At 40.4% G+C, this 19,766-nt stretch overlaps 1 protein-coding gene across 1 annotated transcript in view; it reads left to right on the top strand.

Moving 5' to 3' along the window:
* BAIAP2L1 (BAR/IMD domain containing adaptor protein 2 like 1) overlaps nucleotides 1-19,766 on the top strand; it is a 32,530-nt gene that overhangs the window by 9,158 nt on the left and 3,606 nt on the right. The window contains exons 3-12 of the mRNA XM_066560973.1: nucleotides 1,781-1,867; nucleotides 13,743-13,804; nucleotides 13,900-13,971; nucleotides 14,299-14,436; nucleotides 15,503-15,655; nucleotides 16,107-16,274; nucleotides 16,963-17,110; nucleotides 18,153-18,360; nucleotides 18,644-18,721; nucleotides 19,055-19,220. Coding sequence (XP_066417070.1) covers nucleotides 1,781-1,867; nucleotides 13,743-13,804; nucleotides 13,900-13,971; nucleotides 14,299-14,436; nucleotides 15,503-15,655; nucleotides 16,107-16,274; nucleotides 16,963-17,110; nucleotides 18,153-18,360; nucleotides 18,644-18,721; nucleotides 19,055-19,220 — 1,280 coding nt within the window. The remainder of the gene's footprint in view (nucleotides 1-1,780; nucleotides 1,868-13,742; nucleotides 13,805-13,899; nucleotides 13,972-14,298; nucleotides 14,437-15,502; nucleotides 15,656-16,106; nucleotides 16,275-16,962; nucleotides 17,111-18,152; nucleotides 18,361-18,643; nucleotides 18,722-19,054; nucleotides 19,221-19,766) is intronic.

Raw genomic sequence — 19,766 nt, 5'->3', positions numbered from 1 at the left:
TGAAAAGAGGGAAATGTTGACTTAATTGTGGCAGTGCTTAACGTGATGGATTAACATGTGGTTACCTAGTACCTGACCTTAGGAATTACAGGTAGTACCAGAAGGAATAACAGTGTTTTCATATTCATTTGAAATGTCTCTATACCAGTTGCTGCTTTTCACACACTTTGCTGTTGATATGTTACATTTGGGCTCTTAGATCTGCCTTCAAGCCTAGCTGATAAGGCATATCTAGCATGAATGCTTAATTTCAAATGAATATTTACAGTGTTGCAACAACTGTTGCAAAGTCATCTTTGGACTCTCATAAATTGGTCATCTTTTTACCATCAGCTCTGAGTGGGGTAAATAGATCTGAAACAAGGAGCAAATACTCTGTTGCTAATCAAACACTCTGCAGCTTTCTAAAAAAGTTGGAGTATGCTGACAAAGAACATAAAACTTAAAAGAACTCCAGATATGTTTATAATGTATTTTTCTACACTTTGAGGACAAAAGGTCAAAAACCCTTCCCTTTCTGCAGAAATAATTTATATTCCATAGTGCTGGTGAAGGGACTTTACAAGCAGGGCTCTTGATTTAGCTTGGTTAGCACAGAGAAAATCACACATTTCCTTCCTTTTTAAGTGCTTGTATTAGGAGAAAAGAGTGACTTGGGGCTGTCTTGAGAAAACACAGATAGGAAGAGTTGGACTGGCATCAAATCCTCTTGTGCAGGTGGCACAATGCTCCACCAGTAGCACCAGGATAATTCTTCTGCTCAGAAAGTTTGAATACAGAGCACCTGTGAGACAGAGCTTAGACAGAAATCACCCTTTCTAATGCAACAGCCTCAAAAAGAATCTTTGTTTGATTTGGAAAATTTTCAGGCTTCTCAGTGAATATACTGTTATGCAACCAAAGATGTCACCTTGCTAGTAAAAACTATAAAATACAGACCTGTAATTGGCAATTATATTCCTCTCAGGAAAAAAAAGCACCTTAAGAGTCAATAGCAAGAGTCTGCTTGACTTTCACTTTAGATCAAGAATGTATTACTACAAGAAAATTGTGACAAATAACTTCACTAAGTTATTTTTCACATTAAAGCTTGCCAGTTTGTCCTTGTTCCTTCTTTTCTTTGTGGTGTGCAGATCAGTTCTAGGCACTGAAGAGGCACAGCAGCCACTGTGGATCCGTTCCCTGTGTGAGATGTTTCTCCCACTGGCCTCCCTGCAGCTCCAATCCCCACATTTCTGTGTTCATCCCAGTGACACTGGCTGTGGGTTTAAATCAGCCCTGACCAGGAAATGATTCCTGGGAATCACTGAACCCTCGTGGTCTATACCATTGGTTCCTGTGGCAGCCAGCTTTAGAGAGAAAGGATGATTTGTTTCTGAGGGGCTCCTGGGACAGCTGCAGATCCCTGCTGTCATGGCCAGTTGCCATTTCCCAGCTCCCTGCTCTGGCTCAGCACTTTTGGGAGGTTTGGGATTGCAGTTTGGGTTTTTCCAACAGTTTCCTCTGTGCCAAGGAACTTTGCTGTGTCCTGACCAATGGCTTATGGCTAAGCCCTCCCACTGGATGCTGGTTGCCTGTGGGTATGCAGGGAAGTTGGAGCTAAATAACAGGCTGAAATTTCATTAATGTATTCTGGAGTTCTGGCTTTGTTTCCTGGTTTCACAGATCAGCAGGGAGCACAGGGACTCTGGATGACAAGACTTCATAGGATCATACATTAATGAAAATTGAAGATATTTTGATTTTTTTTAACAGTTGTGTTTTTTTTCACTCACCCCAGGTATGGTAGTGGCTGGAAGAGCATATTATGATAGCCTTGCAAAGATTGGGGACATATCAGCAGATTCTCCAGTTTCTAAAGAATTAGGTAAGTGAAAACTCATTTTAAATTACTCCAAAGTATAACCTTTAGTTTTGCTTTCCTGCTGGCAGCTCACAGAACAAATGTGAAGTAGATAAGGATCAGTTAAAGTATGTTCTACTTTTATATAACATGGATGGAAGGGATTAGATGCCTTTAAGGCATATTATTTCTCAAGACACAATGTTTTGACAAATTTAGCTCTTTTTCCCCTCCTTTGGTGAATATATCTTCATATGCATTCAAAAGCATGTGTTTTTAGGCTCATATAATTCTAAAGTAAGTACCAAAAAACATATATCTTGATTTTTAGTGCAGAGGTGAATGTTGAAATACTTTTGCAACAGAATATTGGTATGAGAAGTCCTCATGTAGAACAGCAGTTCTACACTAAAACAATTTTCTGGTTGAGTGTCATTGTGAAGGGTTCAGTTTTACTTCACTACTTTTGATCAAGTGTATCACTAAAAGTTCTCAGGTGCATTTATATTTATTTTCTACTTGAGCTTTTGAAAGAGAAACTGTAGACTCAAAGACAGATTAATTTTACATTAATATAAATCCACTTCAAGTTCTGTACTCTCTGAAAATAATTTCTGAATATTTGAAAGATCAGCAGCAGCACTTGACCTTGACAACTTCACTTCCGTAGGCTGAGCAGCATAATTACAACACTGGGCAAGGGAGTACAAAGTATTTGTGATATTTCTGACAAAAGATTCTCATGTCACTGCAAAGCAAAGAACTGGGACCTATACACTGCAAAGAATAAGCATTTGTTGAATGCCTTCATTTGCTGTTTGACAAAAATAACTTGATGATGTGTCTTGCCTCTGAACTTTTGATTTTGGGCAATGTCGGACCCTTCCCGTGATGGATCTCCTCCTGTAGCTCACTGTAGTTTGTTAATTCAGCTGATTACCATGGATGGGTTTAGCAATTTTTTTTTTCATATCTCTGGAGAAGTAGAATTAAGGGGGCAAAGCCCTGTTGAAAGGTGGGCACTGGTTTCTGTGTGGCTGCTGCATTTTCATGGTTTGCTCTGACAGCACCTGTGGGTGAGTGCTGAGGGCTGGGAGTGGTGGAACAGCAAACAGGGCAGAGCAAACAGTCCCGACTGCAGCTCCTCTGTTTGCTTTGCAGGCTGTTTACAGAAAGCAGAGCTGCTGCTGTCAAACTATAGAACAGTTAAAAGAAATGGCTGTGCAGAGTCTTATGAAATGGCAGAAAAGGCACAATTACAGTTTTTGCAATCAAGCAGTTGGTCAGATGCATGGAAGTGACTGATCTATGACTCGTTGCTGTGGGACATTGCTTATTTGGAAATATTATTATTGGGTAATCTTCTGCCAACTTCTGAAAATAGCTGGTTTTCCTTATTTGGGACAACACAGAATTATGATTGAAAACGTATTTTTGTTTAACTATGAATTCCATCCTGCAAGTACAAATCTTTTTCAAAATTTGTAATACCATATTGAGACAACATGACCTTCTTCCCTGCTTTCTGTTCACCTGCTGCTTTAACTGTTACCACAGAAAAATCTATTCTTCTTAAGGCAAACAGCAACCCTGGATTTCTTCCAACACACTTTCTGATGGAATACTTAATTTAGCGATAAGGAAAGTCAATGAATGCTGGAAAAGGCAGGATAATGTGGTTAGGAGTCTGTGACAGATCATTTGCATTTTCAAGAAAAAGTCTTACAAGTTCTGGAGCTGGGCTACAATATTAGACTATTTACCAAAGAAATATGATACACCCAGGTGTCTCTAAAAGTATCTGCTTGAGAAGAAAAGTATTTACTGTACACTTTGGTGTTTTAATTATTAAAATATTATTGCAGTGCATGCTGAGCAGTATGGGGTGCATAAGGACAGATCAAACTTTGCCCATTCTAACTCCAGGGCAGCTGCTGCAGCCCCCAGTGCAAATCTGATCCAGGAATTCCTTTAGACCTGCCAAAAAACAAGTGGTTGACCACTGGCAGCTCTGTCATGCATAATAGTTCTGTTATCTCTGCCAAATTAGAGGTGGTTTCACAGTTCAAATCCAAACCTGCTGGGTGACCTACAGTGCATTCACTGCCAATGTGATGTAAAGATTGGTATCAAACCACAGCCAATCCTTCCTCCCCACAAGGAAACACAGAACATGGGCCTCTGACATGAGACAGTAAAAGGGACACCAGCCCCACAGCAGGGGACAAACAGAAACAGAATAGAAATAAAGGAGATTTTTTGAAGCAGAGTGTGGAAAGCAGAGATGCTGGAGAAGTCCTGGGAAAAAAAATCAGGTAACAATGCCAGAAATCCTTTCTTCTGTTGAATGAGATTGGAGCAGAAGAGGGAAATGAGAATGAAGAGGAAATCTGGATATTCCAGCTGATTCAGAGCTTTTGTACTAAGTATCTCTGTCTTTCAAGTCTGGTTGAAGCTCTCTGCATTATTTTAATACAGAATAATTTAAGCAAATTGAGGAAGTAGAAGAATGTGCTGCAGTCATAACACAATCCTTATGAATAAGAGATGAGTTAATTGAGTCAACATTTTTTCTAATTTTGTATTTCCCTAAATCTCTGAGCTTGTAGTCCCTCAGACTTAGCAATGAGCATTAAAAGAACAGAATCTGAATTTATATGCTTCAAGCTATTCTGCAATCTGAAATTTGCATACCTCTTTTCCTAGGCACCTTTTGGAAATCCCTCTAGGAACAAAAGATAGAAAACAAGAAATTGCATGTTTAAAAATGTTAAGGTTTCATACTATTCAAATTTCAGCCTACCACACCAGCACAAAATGCTGTGTTTCAATAATGCAATAAAATAAATAAATCAATTTCACACAGACACTTCACTACAGTGTTAAAATAGTAACTTTCACATGTTGCTGATTGGTTTTGTCTTGCCCAAAACACAAAGGCTTGTCTGGCTTTGTCACATCAATTTTTAGTGCTTATAATGTAAATAAAATCTCCTCTAGTAACATGGGCTGTCTCTGTAGGCTTCACTTGGACAAGGAATTGGGAAGTTCTTTCCTGCTTGCCTATGGAATTCTGCTTCTCCTATCTTCCCAACGATCTTCTCCAGCACCTGACAGTTATTGTAGCTACATCTCATTTTATAGTGTGGGTGTAAAGTCCCACTCAGTTTGTTGTGTAGCAACGGTATCTACAGCAGTCACCCACAATTACATTATGGATCTGTACCCAGAGCTTGTTGCTCAAGAATTAAGGAGTGTAAACCATTAATTGCTTGTCCAAATAGAAGAAGAAAGAAAAAATATTTCATTGCATGGTTTTGATCAATGGAACTAAATTGCAGAAGATCAGTATGTTAATGGAACAATCAGAGAAGACAAAAGCCTCTCCTAATCTAACCAAGACTGATAATTTATTTAAAGATTACTCTGGTTTACAGGCTTGTTTTTTATAGTTGCATTGTGTTAAAACTTAATTGGAAACAGGTATGCAAGAGCTTATGCTCATCTGCAGTCTAAAATGTAAGAATTTGGGAAAATTTGGTTTCCTTTCAGAAGAATTTAAAAACACTACAAATTATCCAGAGAAGCAACTATTGAAGTAAAAGATTGCTCTTTGTCTTGTGACTGCTACAACAGAGAGAGGAGGGGAGAAAACCCCAAACTTCTCATGGTGCACAGAAGAAGTGGAATTCTTTCCTGACAGAGGGTGAGCCCTGAACTTGATGTTCCTCTCAAGCACAAAAGAACAGACTGTTCTTCAGGTTAAAAGATAGGATTTGAACACATTCATAAAAGACTTTTGCCTGTCAGTTTTAAAGGTCTCCACAACTTTGTCCACAACTGTCAACTTGTTTCACTCTCACTAGTCAGAAAATCAGGCAGAAAAGGAGAAAAATCCCGTGGTTTAGGATGAATGATGCTAGCTCAGCTCCCATTAAAATAAAAAGGGGAGGGAGGAGAGTTGCTGGCTTTAACACATATACATTGACCCTGTCAGCTGGAATCCTGTTTCACTTAGAAAGATGACACCGGGCACTCTGGAGAGGAGAGATCTGACATCCTGCCCACCTCACTGCATCCGCGCCATCCCTGCATGCCAGTGTGCTGCCTCTGGAATGATTGTGCTGGGCAGAAAGGAGAGTGAAGTGTGCCAGCAACTGCAGAACCTTTAGCACCTCATCTGGTGGAAACTTCTGGGGAACCAGCTTAGAGGCTGCAGTTTCAGTAATTAGAATCAGGCCAGCTTTTCCTATGGAGCATTAATAAAAGAGTATTCTGCTATATTTATAATGGAATTTCATATGAAGAAGCCACTCTATTCCTGTGCTATAAAAGGAAACTACACAGAGAGCTGTCTTGAAAGGGAAATACAAAGTATTTGTGGGGTTTTACAGGAATAAGGTTTTGTATCTTCCAGTTATACAGTAACATTCCAGGCTTGTGTTATACAAACCTCCAGTCTGCTAAAAGAAAGGTGGAAGGAGATGAGCCAGTCTTGGGTGTAAGCTCTGTAATAGTTCCCTGCTGGAATATAAACCAGAAATGAGGCATTCAAGAAGCACAGTGAATGAGAGGTGGGTTTGTTGCTGAACATAAAGAATGTGTCTAGAAACAGATACTGCAATTTGTTCTTACAGAACTACCCAAAAAAAGTTTGCTCTGTATACAATTATAGCGTTGTAAATTTTGTTATGAAGACTTCCAGATAAGTTACACATTTTCGGTTTCTAGAAATGGCTGATGGGAGGAAGCAGAATATGAAAATACACAAGGCCTTTGGTAAAGATTGCAGTAGCACTAGAGAAAAGAAAGACAGATACTAATAGGATTTCAGTGATATTATCCCAGCTATTTTTTCATGTTAAGTTAGAGAATAGGTTACATTTTTCTGTCAGTTTTAATATTTTACTCCCCACCTGCCCCAGTCTTACTGCACCCTCCAAACCAAAGCTGATTCTCCTGGTTTTAGTCAGTGACAAGCTGGGGTGTAACACTCCAGCAGCCCTGACCTGTCAGGGTGGCTGTGTGGTGGTGCTGGCACCAGGACTGGTGTCTGGGCAGCTGCAGCTGGGAGAGCACCTGCCTGTGTGCCCTGACTCTGGGCTTCAGCTCAGAAACCCCTGATGCTGTCCTGAGCACACACCCTCCGGGGAAAATGCATATTCCAAACACCTGCAATGAGCGAGGCTTGCTGGCTTCCTGCTGTGCCTCAAAGGCCTGAGGAAATAGTGAAGGGACTCCCCAAAGCATTCTCACTGTGCTGGAACAGGTACATTTCACCTGAGCCCCACTCACGTCTCTGGTGCTGCCCTGGAGCTCACCTGTGTGTCCATGCTGTGTTTGCTGGGCTGTGCCCAGGTGGGGCTGGCCCACAGTGACTCCAGGTGTGTTCTCCCCCAGCCTGAACCCCCCAAACCCAGCTCCATCCCCGGGGGCTCCTTTGGGGCAGGAGGTTGTTCTCTCCCACATCTCTAAGGATGCTGAGCAGTCCCAGCCTTTCCTCGCCACCAGCCCCAGGTGAAATAAGCCTGTGTTGAGAAAATGTACTTCTTGTGCTCTCAGTGAGGGGAAAAATGGAAAGTAAATGACAACTTTGTGAGGAAAATAACGTCATATTGGTAGCTAGCTTGTAAATCCTGTAGTGAAAGGATATATTTAGTCTGTACAGTCAGCTCTTCCTGCTGAATTATTTCTCAACCAAAAAAATAATCCAGTACCCATTGTAGATGTCACTAACAGTCCCATGGGGCAGGGCAGGGAACCAAACCAATTGTCTTGGACTTGTGAGTAAGAGAATTTTATCAAAACTTTAGACTCAATTTTGATGTGGGGTTTTTTGGGTTGGGGTTTTTTTGGTCACTGCTAAGACAGTGAAACTCAGTGGCAGCTCCAAAATGCTGTAATGAAAGTTGCAGTGATTCCTTGTGGTCTATTGCATTTCATGTAACATTTATAATGATGACTTAAATATTTACCCTCTCTGGTACTGGAAACCCATAAAAACTTCAGTTTTTGCTGGTTAGCATGATTTGTTTGTTCCATCCCTGCTGTAGAACAGGGATTATCTCTCTTGTATGATCTTCCTTAACTAATCTGCCTCAAACCAGCAGGGTTTCATCCAGGCAAGTTCAGGCTTGTGGCTCTATTGTAACTTATTTTCTTTTCACCTGCCTTGTGTGAAATTACCAGTCCCTGCACACCACTGCAGCTCAGGTATGAAAAGCTGAGGTACACAGGGCCTCCAAGGGCCTATGAAACATGAGTCCCTGACATACAAACTTTAATGGTTTATATGTTTGGGTAAAAAAAATAATAACAGAAATGCCTGCAGCATACTTCATATATATTAGTAATAGAGTAACAGGTGGAAAAACAAGTTTGTAATTTTTCATGCATTATTTACATGGCATATACTTTTCCTTTCCTTTTTTTTTAACATTAAAATTTAGTTTCTGTGCTTACCAATCGTCTGAGACAAGCTGAATATTTCATGTTGATTATCATCTGTTCAATGATATAGTATGTTTAAAAAAATTCTAATCTCTGAATTTTTTTTGACTAAGAGATCAAAACATCTTGTGAGAAATGGGGGAACTAGACTGCAGACTGAACTTTGCTGAATCTGCAGAAAAGTCACATTCCTCTTTAGAATACAATGTGAGTTAATGTTTTTGTTCCATTTCAAACAGGAAAATAGGAGCATCACCCCAAGAACAAACTCTGAGTAACTGGAAATCAAAATGGTTTTGTTAATCTCATAAGTATTCACTCTTGCCTAGCCTTATGTAGGAATTACAGTTCACTGCCCACTTTATAGTATGAACTGTGTAGTTCTTTCTAAAGTCACCTTTGTCCAGCTGAAAGAATTTGGCATTAATTTTAGTCTTGGTAAAGTATATTTAAAAAGCAAGTTGATCCTCAGGTCTAACTGAATATGGCTTATAAACAGGCATTGACTTTCTAAGGTATAAAGAGCTCAGCAGTATTCTGTCTCTTTTAATATTTAAATATCCCAGAGTTCTAAAGAAAAATAATAATTTTAATTCAAGTAATTAAAATTCTGTCTTCTGTACTGGGAAAGTCCTTTGTTATGTGGTCCTAAACTATTTCACATGATCATCAATGAAGGTTTAGGACAAGAAAAGGGTGACTATATATAGTTCTGATCCTGGGCTACAAAAGGAAATGATATCATAAGAGGTGCTAGGCTACTAGAATAGAAGTGAACAGTGCTCTATCCCTTCATTGTTTGCTTAATTATGAAATGGGAAAAGGATCTTTGAATAAGAGGATTCTTTGATTCTATTTGCCATGCTGAGAGCAATGTGTAACCTAATGACAGGGAAATGCTCAAGAGATCATTGCCAAGTATGTGTCAGTGAGAAACAGACAGGCACTTGTATGGGGAGGTTATATATGTACAGGCAAACGTGTACATTGCAAATAAAGCTAATATTTGGGAAGGACAGAACTTAGTGTACAGCAGTTACTCTAAAAGTAAAATGCTAGAAGTCCCCTTTGGTCCTACAGATGTATCTTGTGCCTAGAAAGTTCTCTGTGCTGGGTAAAGCAGCTGTGGACTCCTGGCCAAGTGTGTTGGCTGTGGTATAACTGGAAAGAATAATTTGACTGGATAAAAACAGAGGCTGAAGTTTTAGGCTGTTTTCGGTTGTGTCATTTGGGGTTCTTTCCCTTGAATCAGATGAAAATTTGATTGTGGTCAAAGACACTTAAGAAGTCAGCATGGGCTAGAATACATTTTTCAGGAGCTCAGCAGGGAAGTCCTGTGGGAAGGAGCAAGTGGAGCACTGGGAGTTCATCAGTTCAAACACCACCAGTGCCCAGCCCACAAAATTAACACCAGTGTCCTGCACAATCTTATTTATCACTTACTGCTTCTGTCTCGATGTGGAAGCAAGATACTAACACTACTTGGACATCTTGCAGGACTGTTTATCTCTTCTGTATCAATGAGACTGGGAAGTAATTACTTATTTCCCTTAACCCTTAATCTGTTTTAAATTAACTCACTTATTTGCTTGTTATATCACAGAAACATTTGTGTTGTTCACAGCCTTAATGAGAACTCTGCATATTTTAAAATTAATCTCAGAATGCCATTTAGAATGTGAAGTTCTCCTTACTTCTATTTTTATTTTATGTATGTATGGCTTTAGCTGCCTCAGGGTATTACAGCTAGCATGTAGTGTGGACTTAAAATACTTTACTTTAAAATCTCTTCCCCTTTTCTTGATTATTCTTTATTTTTTTCTCCTCTCCTTCACCTTCTGCAGTCACCTTCACAAAATGGCACTGAATGGTCATGTGTCAATGCCATTTTGTGAAATGAATTACAGGGAGATTCACTCCTGAACTCCTATTCCGTGTTTGCCCATGCAGTGAGGAAAGGCAGCCTTGACCTAGTCCTAGTGATTTATGTGCATATTACTGTTAATTCTACAGATGGGGGGAGTGTGTTAAAGCATTCTGGACAAACTGTATCAGAAGAAAAGTGCAGTTAGAGCTGGGCAAGTTTTGTATTATTTTATCCTTCTTTGTGATTTTCTTCCTTCATATCTTAAATTCCATTAAACCTTTTGGTTTCATTGAAGCATCTCTTGCACAGTTAAATCCTTCCTATCACAGAATGATAAATTTAACATGTTTGAAGCTTGGCAGATGTTTGGTTCAATCATATTTATTTGTTACACTGTATTCCTTTGAAACTTCCTATTTTACTACCTCCTGGGGGCTACAGTTTTCAAAGGACTTTGTTTCTAACTTTCCCATGTCATAAATGCCTTTTTTCTGGGCAGAGGGTGACCTGGAGAAAAGAGCATCTTGCCAGCAATAGCAGCTAACAGCACACTTGGACTGGGCTGTCTCCATGTGCAGCTTTGACTCAGCCTTTCATTCTCTTGTTTAATAGAAATAATTATGTGGCTTCATCTCTAAGTCACAAAGGTAATCAACCTGCCCTGAATACAAAACAGGACAACAGGAGGTAAATGAGTGATATAATTAAGCATTTTACCTCTTCCCAGACATCTAAAAAAGTCTCACTATTAAGAGACTTGAATTTTTTCAAGAGCAACCTCCTCTTAATAAAACAAGATTGAATTATATTTCAAGTAAGTTGATGTGGTTAATACTTTTATTGATTCTAATGTAGCTATTTGGTATTTAAAAGTTTAAGTGATTTTGCAGGTGGCTGTTGATACTTATTTCTATGACAGAACTCTATTGATTGAGTTCCATTTTTGTTTCTAACTTGAACAAATTCTTTTAGACTTCACAAGAACAGTCAACACAAGGTGAAAAGGTAAATAACCTGAACAATCAGGCAGAGCAAACAGTGAGGTTGAAGTGTAACTTCTGCAGAAGTCCTGGCCTTACAATGAATATTTCTGAGGGAAATTGCTTTCCTTGGCTTTTATCTCCTGGGCATGACAGCCTTTCAAGGATTTTTCTTGCTCAGGGGATGCTGTATATGGAGAAATGACTGTTGCACCTTCTGGACTCGTGGTTGTTTTGGGTTTTTTTGTAACAAACACAACATCATTAATGAAATTCTAGTCTGTATTAGTTTCTCAATAGAAAATATAGATGCAACAAAACAGCTTCCCAAACAGCTCTCTAGTCTGTGATGCAAAACCAAACAAACTTTGTAATTTTGTTTGTATTTCTTGATAACTTTTCCTGCTTTCTTTTATCAACATTTTCCTTTTTAAGTCGTAGATAAGTATTCACAAAACTCTTCTAACTTTAAAAGCCCATTACAGTCTAAAATGTATCTTTTGAGTTGAGTTGGTGAAACAAAGTGCATTCACTTCTGGATCCTTAAAATAACACTGCTCACCTCCGTTACTTCAAGTGTTTGTGTAACTAATTGTATTTACTTTCCTGTTGCATGTGAGCAACTAATTACTATAGCACCTCTCACTTCTCATAGTATTTATATTGCTGTAGTCACCAGCAACTTTAAATATAAACAAAAAAACCACAGCACTCTGTGGGCTGTACAGAACTTAGAAAAACTATAAATATTAAAAAAAATAATAAAAAGCACTCCTCTGTCTCTGTGACTGTGAATCCCTTTTCTTGCTAGTCAAGGGGCTGTCTGTTCTCACTGCATCCCAATTCTTTCCTCTAAGTGTCCTGCAGTCTGTTGTGCAGAGAGAGGTAGGGGTGGGCACTGGAGCAGGAAGAGGGGTTCCTGAAAAGCCAGGAGAGACACGTGTGTTTCCTCTTTCCCCATAAACAACAATGCAGACCCACATTTTATAAGATTTAGTTGAAAATCTGCTGTGTCACGCTGCTTCAGAAGAGATGTGGTCCTCATGTCAAAGAAGTGAAGATTTTGAGATGATGTAACAGGAGAATGACAAATTAGAAGGAAGAAAGGTGGTAACACATCCAAGGACATGGGGATGCTTCTGCTTGAGAAGGTTACCAAGTCACCAACCTGCTCTCTGGGGAGACAGGCTTGGATGTCTGTGCAGATGAGAAAGAAGATGAGAAAGTTCTCATGAAGAGTTCTGACATTCATTTATTGAGCCAATTTTTGAAATTATTGTCATCTTTTCAGTGTGTTGAGCACTTAATGCATCCTTTCTATTTTAACTCAAAAAAAGGAAACAAGAATTGCACAAGATGGCAAATAGGAGGGACACACAGTCCCATGCAGTGACTGCCAGTGATGTGCAGGAATTACAGAACTGTGGTCACTGCAGCCCTGCCTATGCACAAGGACAGCACAACTGCAGGTACCTGTGGCAAATCCAGCTGGGACAGCTGCAAGGGTGATTGAGGGATACAAGGATCACTGGAGGAGGTGTGCCAGGAACCAGCTGTCAAACTGAACCTGCCAGTCCTGCCATGCAAATGGAGTGCCAGGAAAACACATCCCTAGTGAAGGCTTCCACATGCAGCCCAGTCTGTGGATCTGATCACGGTGCCAGCAGTTCCAGTTCTGGCAGCAGCCCCTGGTCAGGAGCTGGGAGCTGTGCCTGCTCTGACCTGGGTGCAAACTGGGCCCTTCCTTCAGCTGCTCTCCTCACAGTGCTGCCAGCTCCCAGACAGGGCTGGCACTGTCTGTGTGCCCGTGCCAGGGCACAGAAGGGCGTGGGGCTGACGTGGCTGTGAGCAGCAGGCAGGGTGGTGTGGCTGGCACAGGCAGGGCAGCACCAGCCCTGGCTCTCACTGCTTTGCACGTACAGCCACACCCAGAGATGGAGAGATGGTGCCTCTGTATCCTCCTGAAGCAAAATGGAACAGTTCAGCTTTCAGCTGCTCACAGTCCTGACTGGGCTCTGTGAGTTTGTGCTTAGTCTGAGCAGAATGGGATATTCAGGGTCTGCTGTGAGGGTGCTGAGGAATCTGCTTTGCCTTGGCTGTTGGTTAATGCAGCACAGGTGGGAATTCCTGTGTGGAGCAGGTCTGTTTTAGCAGGTGTGCAGTGAGGGAACTGAAAGGTTGCTTTGTTGACTCTGAAGGTGCAGTAACTTAATAAATATTGAAGTTTAGTTTTCAGACTATGAAATGGATAGCAGCTATTTGGGTATTAACAACTTGTGTGCTATTCTCTGGCTTGGCAGAAAAGAGGCTGTTAACTAAAGCAACAGGAGCTGCTCTGGAGAGAAGGAAGCATTTCCTGGCACTCCAGGGCCCTTTTGCATAACAATGCATGATTAGTTATTCCTCTATCACTTATGTACTGCTTGGTTTGTCTGTGGCCAGAGTTAATTATTCATTTCAGCTGCTGTGATGAACAAGAAATTTCCTCACCCTCTTAATATAGCCATTAATGAGTATTTAGTTAAATGTATTTTACTGCTCTTTGTTAACTAACTTCAGAAGTCTAAGAAAGAAACCAATATAGTTGTATGTTTATCAACAGGCCAAGTTCTGGTAGAAATCTCAAGAACACACAAGAAACTTAATGACAGTCTAGAGGAGAGTGTAAGTTAAATAATTCCTTCTAATTCATTTTGCTTGTGAAATTATAAACTACTTTTGCCAATTTTTAATAACCCTTAATTCATTTGTTTTTAAAGTTCAAAAAATTTCATAAAGAAATTATATCTGAACTGGAGAAGAAAACAGACCTGGATGTAAAATATATGACTGTAAGTACATTCAATTCTAAAACTCCTATTTTATTTGTCTCTTGCTAGTCAAAGAATTCTTTTAGATGTTGTTTGCCAAGAATTAATTGATACAAACTTTAATAGAAATGCACTTTATATATATAAAGATGGCCAAAATTTTCATGCTTAATTTAGGTTTAAAAGGGAACCCCTGTATGGCTTCATAGCTCCTTATAAAACTACAGCAGTTGCTGAAGTCATTTGGGGTGTGTGAGCAATATCTGAGATCACAGTCAAGCTTTTCAGTCCCTTACCCAGATACAGGGCTGAGTGCATTATGAGATGATGTAAATGCTTTGTTTGCAGGCAACTTTAAAAAGGTACCAAACTGAACACAGAAGCAAACTGGATTCTTTAGAGAAGTCTCAAGCTGAGCTGAAAAAAATCAGAAGGAAAAGCCAAGGAGCACGAAATGTAACGAAGTATGAGCACAAAGAAATGGAGGTCAGTGCAGTGTCTCTTATTTGTGTCTTTCTCTGTATGAGAACTGGTCAACAGAAAAAGTTAATGGTTCCTCAAAGCTGGTGTGTGCTAAGGCACTCCTGGAGTTTGTACTGCAGCTGCAATTGAGCTCTCACTGCTCCAGTGTACATATTCAGAGACTTCTGGTTCCTAGATTTCATCCCTTGACCAATAATTGATCTGTAACTGCACCTTTATGCAGAGCTCTACACAGGGAGCCAGCTAAACGATGCAAATTCAGTAGTAATTTGCTATAGAGTCATTTCCCTAACTAGGCAGTGCCAACTTGTGTTACTGCCTTTCCTACTGCCCTTAATCCAGCATTGCCATCTTGAGGTGAAATCTGAAATGGCAAGACACTGAAGGGAAACTGTTTTAAAATTAGTAAATCAGATTCTGATTGTCGTGTGTCTCTCTGAAAATACTTGCCATAGATATTTTTACTTGCATGACACTTGTACTTCGTGCTAGTTTATATATTTTTTCTCCATATCTATTTTAATTTTCCAAGAAATCTCTGTGTATAACCCAGTACAGTAAGTGTAGGTAACAGTGGCTCCTGTTTCTTACTGCCTATCTTTTAACCTGCTTTCATAAGAGTTGAGAGTTTTTTGAAGGTTCTGGGTCTGAGTTCAAGGATTAGCATTTAATGAATCCTCATAATCTCAGATAAATATAGTTCAGTCTTTTTAGTAACTCATATCCCCCCCTCCTAAATGAAGCAGAGATTCATCCCAGCTTTGTGTGAATAAATGGAGCTGTGGTGGTGCAGACAAAGGTCATTACTCTAATTTGAACACACACCCCCCTCACAACCCCTAAATAGGCTGCTAATTGCCTGTAGGGACAATGTAAATTCACCTGATGAGATCAGGGAAGTCAGATCTGTGCAGGAAAAGAGAGGGACTCAGAAGCAGAGCCACCCTATCCCACCCTGCCTTTTCCAAAAGCTTTTCTAAGGCTTTTAGAGTTTACTTAACTAATTGGATAGAGCATCAAATAAAACTCAGAGGCTCTATGTGATTCTTGTTTTCCCTTTCTCCCTCAGTACTTGGAAACCGTGAGCTCTCGACAAAGTGATATTCAGAGATTTATTGCAGAAGGCTGCAGAGAAGCTCTCCTTGAAGAGAAAAGAAGGTTCTGTTTTCTCGTTGACAAGCACTGCAGCTTTACCCAGCACATGCACTTCTACCACGTTCAGGTCAGTGCTGTGAGCATTAACAGAAATGAAACTCCTGAAATCCAGGCACACAGGAGCACTGAGCGTTTCCTGCAGCATGTAGACCAGACTGTCAGAAATAGCTAAGAACAACTGAAGTGCCAGACAAGTGTGCCCAGTTCACAGAAAATGTTTACAATACACTATTCTATGAAATGTACTGTAGCAAAAATCAAGGGTTACTGTGAATTTTTTTAAATCATGTATTAAGAAAAAAACACATGGACTGATCAGGTATTTCCAATATCTGACCCTGCAAAAGAGATATTTTTACAACAACTTGTTTGTTTCAGAGGTATTCCTTAGAAGAATCTTAGAAAGTACTTCCATTTTGCTGGTGTAAACATTTTGGTATAATGAAAGTTATCCAGTAGATCTGTGCAATTTTATGACAAAGCCTATCTTTGACAAGTACCTTTTAATTTGGATGCAGTGTGCAGACTTCCTAAAATCCAAGCTGCCTGGGTGGGAGGAAATCTGTAGTGATGCCACTAAAGTGCCTGAAAAAGTCAGAATGATGATAGATGAAATCAGGACGCCCGGCTCCACGCCGGTCTCGGGGACGCCGCAGCCCTCACCGATGGTGAAGAGAAACACCCTGGTAAGCTGCTCCTCACGGGGGTGGAGAGGCTTCAAGGGGTTCTGCTGGACCTCAGCATGGTGTATCTCAGCTGGAATGTGCTGGGCTTGGCTATGGAGCCAAGATCACTAAGCTGAAGCTCTGCTATGGGGAAAATACACAGCAGAGAAGGGAGGAGCACGTGTCCAAGCAAGGCTCAGTTCTCAGCTGGGTGCCCAGGGCTTCTCCTGAAGCACTTTTGTTCCAGCCATTCCATTTCCTACATTCTTGTCCATAAGTAATAGTAATTACATACCCAGTAGTTCAAAGTAAACTTAAAAAAAACGTTATTTTCTATTTTCTTTCCTTCTTCCTGTCATGATTATTGGCTTACTGGAGTACAGGTGAAATTCTCATTTCTGCTGGTTTGTATGCTGTGTCATCATTAGTTGTTGAATTTCTAAAAGATTAAACTTCTAAACAAGAAAAATCTGGAGATCATCATGCTATTTGCAGAAAAAAGGCTATTGTAGCCTTCCTACTAGCAAGTGTTTATCAAGCCTCTTACCAACCTTTGATCCAATTCCATAGGAACATGTGGGCTTTATGTCATGTTTACGTGTGTATCCTTTAGGAATAATATTTAAGCATTGCTCTCTAGAATTTAATCTTGCAAAAAAGTTGTTGCTGTTCCCTCAGTATAGTGATACTGCTGTTTTTGTGGCTCCAGATTGGGAATGATTTTTATCCTCAAGAAAATGCATCCAAAGTGCCCCCAGCCCCCACAGGCAGGGCGTACACCAGCCCACTCGTGGATATGTTCAACAATCCTGCAACAGCTCCCAAAGCACCTTCTGAAAAACTGAACCACTCAGCAGGTGAGTGTCCTGCAAACTGGGTAAGTGTGAATGACATCCTGCAGTGTTCAAAATTACCTCAGGGCTGCTCTGCTACCACGATGATGTGAATTTCAGGATGTATAGAAGAGTAGGAAATGGTCTTTACAAAGGATTTATATCATTTAGCCAACGGGAGAGAGATGTGTTAAATGCAGGTCAGGATAAGTAATTTCTATTTTAATTACTTTCTGTGTGTCACTGATTAACCCAACTTAATTGCTGTCATGGCTTGAAATGTTATCAGCAGAAGGCATTCCATGATTTTAACAGGATACATCTGAGTGTTTCAGAGTACAACCAACCACTGACAGTCTCACTCTGCCTCACTTTAAGAGGATGTAGCAGTAAGGGAGAAATGCACATGGGTGGGACAAGAGGCACACAGTCTTGTAGTTCTTTTCCTGAAATTTAAAATACTAATAAGATTTGCTTCCCAAGTGTCTAATATATTGATTTTTCTACTTTCTGTGATATGGGAAACAACTAGGCCTAGACCACAGGATAAGAAATACAGAACTCTTTAATGTGTAATAGAAATTCCAGCATTTCTTCCTTAAAAATAGTCAAATAACATAGTTTTAAGCCCTCTTTTATATTTTTTCTGATAAACATCTGGTGTCCAGAAAGTGCTGAGTATCTGCAAGTCTTCTCAATGCTGAAGCTGAGTGCTGAGGCACATTTGAAAGTTAGATTTTATACACGGTTCCATTTTTCAGAAGGGAAAATTTTCAAAGGTCTTTTACAGGTGTGATTGTTTAGCACTTTTCATTCCAAAAGAGGAAAGAGGTAGGCAGTTAAAACTCACAGAACTTTTTCTGCCTGTTGGTTCCACTTTATTATGCTGGGTGTGTGCATATAAAGGCATATGCAGTTAAGAACTTCATGGTGATAAGAAAAATTGGCAGTGAGAGGTGTCTAAGTACAAAGTCTCCATTTTCACTTGAGTTTTCTTTTATTTTTTTCCTCTCAGATTACTAATTGTATTCATTTGTGTGTCTCTTTTTTTTTCTTTTTTTGACAGAGAATTCAGATGATGCCAGTTTATCACGTTCAACTTCTGTTGCCACGGGATTGAATATAATGAAAAGGCAAAAAGTGAAGACAATCTTCCCTCACACTGCTGGAAACAACAAGACATTGCTCAGCTTTGCCCAGGGGGATGTCATCACCCTGCTGGTGGCTGAGGAAAAGGATGGCTGGCTCTATGGGGAGCACGACTCAACCAGACTGTAAGATAATCATTACCCACCTTGAACATGAAGTAAAAGTGTGTCTTACCAAATTATGGTAGCAGATATTAGTAAATGGTTTTCCACCTTTTTTACTGGCTATCACTGACTAGAGACTTGGGGTTTCCCTCTAAGGAAGAATCTCTGCACATATTTGGTTTTACACACTAATTTGGCATCATCAGAAATTGGTTTCTCCAAAAGTTAAATCTGTTTGCTCTACTGTTGTATTTTGAAAGATCTTTCCAATTTTATATGATATAAAAGACCTTTCCCTTTACAGAAAAGGATGGTTTCCATCATCATACACCAGACCACTGGATGAATCAGCAGAAGAAAAAGCCTTTGCCCCAGTGCCAAGGTAACATTTTGGGTGGCACTTGCAGAAATGCCCAGATCTTCACTAACATTTATTTAAAATGTTATTTTTGTGCTCACGTTCTTTAAAGTTCAGTAATGTGTACAGTAAATACTCTCTAATAGTGTGTAGTACAATGCCTTAATTATGTTAATAACATGTTTTAATGGTCAGAGCCAAGGAGTAGCTTTGGAAGAGCCTTAACTCAGAGTCCCCCTGACCCCAGGACACTGCACCATTATTCACTTCCTGCACTTCTGAGCTGTCCTGGTGCTGCAGAGAAGCGCAAGGTGGATTCTGGTGGCATCTGAGAATTTGTTGGGTTGTGTCTTGCAGCCCTGCACCAATCCGAAGTGTTAGCTCTGTGAACCTTGTGGAGAAGGGGGAAGTTGTCCTGCCACCACCAGACTACCTGGGGGCCGCACAGACAGACAGACGGATGGAGCCTGCCAAAGGTGCTGCTGTGAAAACCCCGACGGACAGAGCGGAGCAGGCAGGCCCGGTGAGTCAGGGAACCCAAACGAACCCAACCATTTCACCCTGCTGGGATGGGCTCTGAAATGAGCCCCTGGCAGCTCCCACCTCACCTACCTGTGCTGGACCTCAGCTCTTTGACCCATCTGTCTGCAGGAGTATCAGGGGGTTTGGCATTTCAGTCCATCCATCCTGACAGGAAGGGAGAAGAATTGATCAGGGATTTCACTGACAGTAGCAGGAGTCTTACCCTGCACAGCAAAACTTCTCAGCCATGGAATCTGTTCAACATGAAAAGAAATTCTCACAGAAAGCAGTACAAATCCATCACCTCCAGTGATGTTAGGGCTGTGGGACACAGGGGACTTAGAGCAGAATAAACCCTGTGTAAACTCTGTGTTTGCAGCTATTGCCAGGGGAGAGCTGTACTAACTCCTGGCTGTTTTCAGCAAAGCTGCAGCTAAGTGAAAATACATTTTTTATGACCTGATAATGTATAACAATGCTGTTATTTCTGCTGTTTAAGCAGCATTCAAACTGATTCAAAATGAAGACTAATCAAATTAGCCAGTTA

Source organism: Molothrus aeneus, chromosome 16 (genome assembly GCF_037042795.1).
Source record: "Molothrus aeneus isolate 106 chromosome 16, BPBGC_Maene_1.0, whole genome shotgun sequence".
NCBI classification, from domain to species: domain Eukaryota; kingdom Metazoa; phylum Chordata; class Aves; order Passeriformes; family Icteridae; genus Molothrus; species Molothrus aeneus.
The sequence above is the reverse complement of the archived record's forward strand: the minus strand, read 5'-3'. Positions and strand labels throughout refer to the sequence as shown.